The sequence below is a fragment of the Ctenocephalides felis genome, unplaced genomic scaffold, assembly GCF_003426905.1.
Source record: "Ctenocephalides felis isolate EL2017-DRISC unplaced genomic scaffold, ASM342690v1 CF-g0.4_SCAFFOLD_01886, whole genome shotgun sequence".
In the NCBI taxonomy this organism is placed as follows: domain Eukaryota; kingdom Metazoa; phylum Arthropoda; class Insecta; order Siphonaptera; family Pulicidae; genus Ctenocephalides; species Ctenocephalides felis.
This window is the reverse complement of record NW_020538040.1, coordinates 14,641,623-14,649,536: the sequence shown is the minus strand read 5'-3', so window position 1 is coordinate 14,649,536 and position 7,914 is coordinate 14,641,623. Positions and strand designations below refer to the sequence as shown.

Sequence of the window (7,914 nt, the reverse complement as noted above, 5' to 3'; positions counted from 1 at the left end):
AAAATTAAAATTAGACGACTTACTTGGTATAACGATAGAGTACTTGGTCTTAATGAACATACTAAACCATTAAAGTCATACTGGTTCAATTATAAAAATTATTGATTTGTGAAAATTTGCTTTTAGATAATACTCTAAGTTAACATGTTCATTCGTTTTCAATAATGTGTAATAAACCCACTCGGAATGTTTTTAATCACTCATAAATTAATTTGTTTTTTATTGATTAAGTCGATTATTTACAAATATCGGGAAGTCCATGTAACTTGCCTCAAGGCAAAATACCAATACCAACTAGTTAAGTTTATCATTTAATTAATTTATAAATAATAAGCATTTGAAACATATATACATATAAAAATATCAAATAATAAATTTATCAAATAAACTGACACTTGATTAATACATTTGAGACATACCATTGCATCAACATCAGCTATGTTTAGGTTCATAGACTGAAGATTCGCCGCAAAACTAAAATTTACGTAACAAAAATTATGTATAATTTTTATTAGTCATTATAAGTATTTAAATTAATCTCCGAGAAATGGCATAAATCACCATCTGTTCATGTCTACCAAGCCTAACGACTGACCAACGACCAACGACCCTCGGGCGGCAGTACCATGATGACATGTTTATGGCCTATGAGTGAGCATTTGTTTAAATATTTTGAAATAGCAAAATGAACAACGGATAAAGAATGAATATACATTCTCCTTCCTCAAAGCATTATTATATTATTTCTCAATATCCTTTATTATTCGCATAAAGACATAAGACAATGTCACTGAATGACACGCTATAATATTTGCATTTCTAAACGTGAATGACGATTTCTAGGGCAAATATGGACAATGAATTATACATACGATAGGGTTATATTAATTAGAGATTTTTATCGGAACTCGGCAGTAATTACATAGTTAGCATTTTGCATTTTGCATTTTCTCTTTGTAGTTTTTAATTTTTAATCATAATCAATCTTTTACTAACGTCTCTTACTAAACGTATAAATCGATGCAGTAATAAATTGCTAATTTTAGAAAAAAATGCATATGCATTGGGTTAATTTGTGGCAGGGGAGACTGGATACAGTTGTGTACTTTTTCTATTAGTAATAATTTTGTTAGTTATTTGCGAGAAAAGTAAATTACAAATACAATGAATTAGTCATAAAATCAAATCATACAAGAAAAGGGCGAGTGGCACAACCGTCCAGACGGTTACCCCCAGGACGGTTGTGACAGCCATAAACATAAATAAAAATTAATTTACTTCTCACTTTTTAAATGTAGTACGGTCTACAGATCATGTTAATATAGGGCTTTGAGTCAATGCAATAATGGAAACTTGTTCGAACAAACATTCTACACTTTTCTCCCTCTGGACCCTATCTTAAAATCAGTATAGTTTAGCTGTTATACCACTACTATACCTGGCACAACCGTACCCAGTCTCCCCTACTTAACTAATTTGTTAAATTTGCTGTTGCAAATTAATTCATATTTAACTTAATGCTTTCAAGTCAATGGTTATTTTCATGATGGTTATTTTTTTAATAAACTGAATTTATGTTAGTTATTTTTGAAGTAAAACTTCTTTAGGCGCGACTAGGGTGTAAATCCGTACAAATGCAACGGAAGTGCGTTACGGCCGAGTCTAGTGTCGAATTTATTAATCAACAATTACTTCATTTCTCTAATAAAAGTTCATTTCTAAATGCTAATTACAATGACAACCGATGTCATATTTGAAGTATGACTTCAATTACATTACTGTTTTTAAATATTATACATATTTTTAATGCTATTATAAATATATAATTTATAATTTATCATTATAAAAATGTGTATAATGGTTGACACTAATGAATGTGTGCATCACCAGTGTTGCCATATTACTAATAATTATTATTCAAAATTGTTATATGATGTAATTATTTTTACTTAAATACCATCTTGTACAGTAGCAAATAAATTTTACTTAAATCGCGTGTGAACCTTACGCGCACTCTTTTTTTTTTAATTTTGTTTATTATGCGCTGTGTTTTGTTTATTAAAATATTTTTATTAAATGAAGAAATTATACGAGTCCTTTGAATATGAACTCCTGATCAATTATCAAATTTCTCTACAAAAATGCAGTTTTAATTATTTATCTTCAAACATTAACAAAATTATTGTGCATCATTATTATTTTTAAATCTCAAATATTCATACTCTTATTACTAAATTTACTAAGATACATTTAAATATATGGAAATTAAAAAAAAAACACAATTTTATAAAGGTGTCATGACAAAAATAAATAGCTGATTTTTCTCAATAGTTTTTGAACATTTAATAAGATATTATGTAAATAAAATTGTTCATGAAGTACAAAAAAAACAAATTCAGTGATGCAGTTTTTTACAATAATAATAGCTAAATAGTACAGTAACAGTACGAAAAAAAGACACGTAATCGGTTATTATGAAATTTTTGTATTATCTGTTATTAATTTGATCAAAGAAATTCCTTGCTAGAATGCTTAATCAGCCTGTATTAATGATACTTTTAACTACGTTTGAGTACATTTTATGAAATTTGTTTCCTGATCTTTATGAAGAAAAAATATGGATAAAACTAGGTCTATTAACAATGAAAATGATATATTTATCCGTGGTTTTTTATTCAAAGTCAGCCGTCGCCTGTAGCAAAATTAGGTTAATTCGCCAAGTGCGAAATTCTATTCGACCTTTGTTCGTTCTAAGCTGTTTGTTACCTATGTTACCGAGTTCGTAATGCCAAGTAAACGAATGCATGACTTTGTTCTCTACGATGTAATAACACATAACATTCAAGTACTTTTATTCCGATTTTGAAATTTACACTAATTGCCACCAGCCCGGAGTAGACGGCGAACTTATTGCTTAACTTCAATTCCAAGCTCACCTATTCGCGTCTCTATTTAGATTTTTTATAGATACTTTGGGATTAACATTTAACATTAACATTAACATTTTAGGTCAACAATAACAATATTTATATAGGATTGACAATGACGTCCACCTAAATCCTCAAAATAAAGATATATATGTTCAAATAAGAAGTAAATCTTGTCACCCTATCAAATGCCACGATTCCGCCCATATTAACAAATTATGATTGATTTATATAAAAGTTGTTTATATAAAATCCAACTAATATGTAATTTTGAACAGATGACTTTTAGAAGACATTGGGGACGATTTTGTTGCTAATAATTATATAATAATTATAGTATAAATTATTTAATTTTCACTTGATTCACGTATTTCCCATATTCAACAATAGTCAAGAAATGAATTTGTTCCTTCCATCAAATGCTACTATTTTGCCCACGATTATCACAAATTAAGTTTAATTTAATTTTAGTTGTAATAGTTATCCAATTTCCATTACTCTTCAAATTTATTATGAGCATAATAATAGTAAAGCACATAGCACAAAATCATATGTATTACTTTATTATATTATTAAAACTCTTTCAGTAATATCTTGTGACTAATAACAATAATGTTTCTAGGTTCCTCAAGAATATCTGCAACTCCTGCAAGAACTGCAATCGGCTCAGCAACAACAACAAAGCGCATCGCAACCGGCTGCTCAACACAGATACGTATTACCAAGGTAAGAATTAAAAAATTTAATAACAAATAATGTAATAATGCACTCTAATAACTATTTGGATATATATAACATGTTTGGTGCTTTGCTCAAAGCAAATTCATAATACTTATATAGCGTTAGTTTATCACAAGGGTGGAGGAATTAAGTGAAAGGAACAAATGGAGAAGTAATAAACGAGAAAACTATTTACTCACATTAGAATTTATTTTTAATATCGATCGATTGAAGACAACTTTGGACATTATTTAAGACCTGCGTAGAATATATTAATATGGGGTTATTTATGCATTTATCTTTGGTGTTGGTGATTTGAAGGAGTAAAATAAAACAATAAACAAGAAATATATAAAGTCGTGTATTCTAGTCATTCTCAATCTGCCGGTTCCGGAGCGCCAGTACAATACGCTCACGCTCCCCAAGTTCAACTCGTATCATCTGGAGGCAGTCAACAAGGTCCATCAACCTACGCCCTTCAACAGCAACAACACGCACAAGCTACGCAACAGCTGCAACAAATACAACTGCAGCACATACAACAACAACAGCAGATCGCTGCCTTACAACAACACCAACCTCATCACTATCCAAAGCCAAGACCTACGTCATCTCCTTATGTCTCGCAAGCGACCACAGCCATACCTAGACATCAACACATATCTGCTTTAGCTGACTCTACATTCGAGAAAGAATTGGCTCAATTGGTAGCTTCGAACAGAGCACAAGAACAAGCTCAACAACAACAATCCGCTTTGAGAGTTAAGCAGTACCAACCAAAAGGAATTTCAGCTGCTGCACCATCTCAGCATTTATATCAAGGACAGCAAGCTCAATACTCTTACATAAGTGAGCAAGAACAGCAACAAGGTAATCAAATTCCACAGTACGTACATGTTCCCCAGCAACAACAGGCCCAACAACAATATGGTTATCAAGATATAGCCCAAGGTGGCCAATCATACGTTGCCCCTAAACTAGGCAGAAAGCCTACTGCTCAACCCATAACTCATCAGTATTTAGCAGAAACTACAGGTTTATCTGGCAAAGCTAGCTACGAACAACGACCTCAATATGCAGTACCATCTCAATCCCCATACGCTGTGCAATACCGAGTGCAGCAACCAATTATATCTCACCAACCAACTACCAGATATCAACCACAAGCAACTGCGGCATCAAAAATTCCTACAGCTTCTCCCGAAGATCAAGAATTCTTGAAAAGTCTCTTCGAAAACCAAGCACAAGGTTTCTTCCAAGGCGCTAAGCAACCTCATCAGCAGCCACAAGCTTCCAGATCTTCTATATATGTTTCTCAAACTCAACCTACTTCAAAAAGCTTAAAACCAGAATCAAGCCAAGACAGCAGCCCAAACCAACTTCCTCCAATCAGATTACCTGGTCCCAAGGACCGTCCTTTGACTCAAGATGAATTCCAAGCTTTAGTAAATGCCGGATATTCTGTGACTCCAATTCCTGTTCCAGTACCAGTTCCAGTGCCAGAAGATAAATATAATCAACAGAAATACCAACAACAACAACGCGGATATGCACAACCAGAACCTGAATATCAACAGCAGCGATACCAGCCAGTGCAAAGTGTTGCTCCTAAGGCAGCAATCAAACAGAGACGATTGGTGCGTCCTCCACAAGGTTACAGGTTGAATGATGAACAACCAAATGCGTCAATTACCTACTTGGTACCATTAGATCAAGAACAACAAAACAGGGAATACTCAGGAAGGTCGGAACAATAAAAATGCTGATGTAATTTTAAATGAGTTTTATGAAAATCAAGTTTTCGATTTGAGTTTATTCGAACGCACAGTAGGATATATCTTGAAAATAACGATATTTACTTAATCAAATAAGAGATGCATTTATCTTTTTCCAAATTTAATTTCATTAACAATTTGGTTAAGTTTATCGCTTCTAAATATTTAAAACGATGTCGAATTATCAAGACCTTACTGTTACTTAATTTTAAGTAGATGGCTAAGAAATTAAGAAAAAAGTATTAATTAATTTTTTAAAGACTTGCAACTTATATAAAGTCTTTGAATTGCAATTGGCTCATAAAAGTATTATTGGCAATAGTCATTTATTTTATTAGAGAAAGTGCTAAGAATATAAATGACCAGTCTAAATTTTTGTATAAATATTTGAGTTAGAACAACTTTCCTATAAATATAAAATATTAATTATTTTTCTATAACTTTGACCGATTTTCGAACGATATTATATTTATTGTAAATAATTTAAAAATAACGTTTTCTTTAGAGTATTTTCAAGGTCTGCTTTCACTTGTAATGAAAGCGTTTTATTACCAATTATAATATAATCATGATAAATAATTATTACGATATTATATTTGATAGAATAGTTAACTATATGATGTATAATTTTGTATTGAAAAAGAACAGAAATTGAGATGTGATAATAAAAAAATTATTAAAATTTTATATTACTATATAATTAGTGTTGTCTTTTTTGACTCGTTGCTGGGAATATTTAGTAATAGAAACATTATATATATATATATATATATAAAACAAAAGATAATTTTGACGCAGGTAACAATTCTAGGATAAAAATAACACGCATGAAATGCGTAAATTATTTCTGATTACGAGACAAAGAGCCGATAAATATTTTCTCAAATTTAAATAAAATCATACATTTTTATAATAACTATTTATTACAAATTTGCACAGTTTTTTTTAGTAAATTTTAAATTTGAAATTTTTAGCCTTATTCTACCTAGGCACTGTTGGTTTGTTTCTTCTATTAAACAAATATTACTTCTGAGTCTTAGGCTTAGTATTATTATCATTAGTAATATTTATATTAGATTATTCAAAAAATATCTTTTTCTTTTACTATGGTTTTAAGTGACAGCACCCCAAAACCGTTTTTATTATTTGTATCTGAAAATCGAAGGTGCACCACGTTTTAAAAGTGTAGTTGAAGCTGATAAAGGCATTAATTGATGCAAATAGAGGAAAATGTACATTAACACAAGACATCAGTGAAAAAATAATTTTAACTAATCTATTTATAATAACTATATCTATTTATAATAACTTGAATGTCTGTATAACTTTTTTTCGAAGCAAAATTCGACACGCTCGATGTTGCATATAGGCGACACTCGTACACACAGGTAGTTCAGCGGATGTCGCCTATAGGCGACATTTGTAACGGATTAGTTAATATTTTGCTTTATTTTGACAATGTATTTTATGAAGACATTAGTAATTGTTAATTTATTTTTGTGCATAATGCGTTTTACACATAAACCGCCACCTCACTTGTATGTTATGAAGCTGGGTGAGAAAGACCCTGTTATCTAAGATTGTTTTTTTGATATTTGTGCGGTTTCTAGGTTAGGTTTTATATCTGACAACCTGAGAAAACGCCTGGCTGCACAATAATCACATGACTTTTGTCAATATTTAGAACGAATTAGTATTGAATGTTCTTTATAACGCAGCCTTGCCATAACATTTGTCTGTTATGCGGCAGAATCGGTCTCTAAATTTCAATATTTGATACGATTGTGTAGAAGAGAAGAAACTGTCCTCGACCACGTTATGAAGTCTTTGTTCAAAAAAATAATAAAATTCCAGACTCTATGCTAGTTAATTTATAAGATACGATTGCGAAGAGGAAAGCAAGCTGGATTGAACCCATATTGAATAAAGAGTCTTCATTTATAATAAATAAAATTGAAGACTTAATTTTATATTTATCTATTGGATACGATTTTTAGGAGAAAAATACATTGGATTGGAGCCATATTGGCAAAAGAGTTGCTACTGCAGGACATCACCGAAAATAAAACAGAATATCAGGATGAACTAGGAACTTGCATCAGAGAAAAAATATAGGAAACTGACAGCATAGATCTAGGATGCAGAAGTATAAAGGCAAAAGTTTTGAAAGTAGGACATCACCGAAGATAAAATAGAAGAACATGATGGAGTAGGACGCGTGCATCCAAGAGAAAATATAGGAAATTGATAGCATAGATCTAGGATATAGAAGTATGGAAGCAAAAGTTTGTAAAGTATGATCTAGAACTATTGATAAAGGTGGAGAAAGAGGTGTTAATATATTGTGTGTCTACACACTGGACCTGTCTTCAGGCAGAACAATACTACGAATAATTTTTTTAATAATCTTTCACCTGTTTTTTTTTATATTTTAATTTACCAACTCCAAGTCTTTCAAATCAATAGGTTCGACGGCACAAGATCGTTTCCAG

At 31.1% G+C, this 7,914-nt stretch overlaps 1 protein-coding gene across 1 annotated transcript; it reads left to right on the top strand.

Moving 5' to 3' along the window:
• The first annotated feature begins 2,785 nt into the window (after positions 1 to 2,785).
• LOC113374679 (putative uncharacterized protein DDB_G0271606) lies at positions 2,786 to 7,537 on the top strand. Its single transcript, XM_026614654.1, has 4 exons — positions 2,786 to 2,824; positions 3,550 to 3,653; positions 4,018 to 5,391; positions 7,420 to 7,537. The coding sequence occupies exons 1-4, from the start codon at positions 2,786 to 2,788 to the stop codon at positions 7,535 to 7,537; spliced, it is 1,635 nt and encodes a 544-aa protein (XP_026470439.1).
• Positions 7,538 to 7,914: the final 377 nt, after the last annotated feature.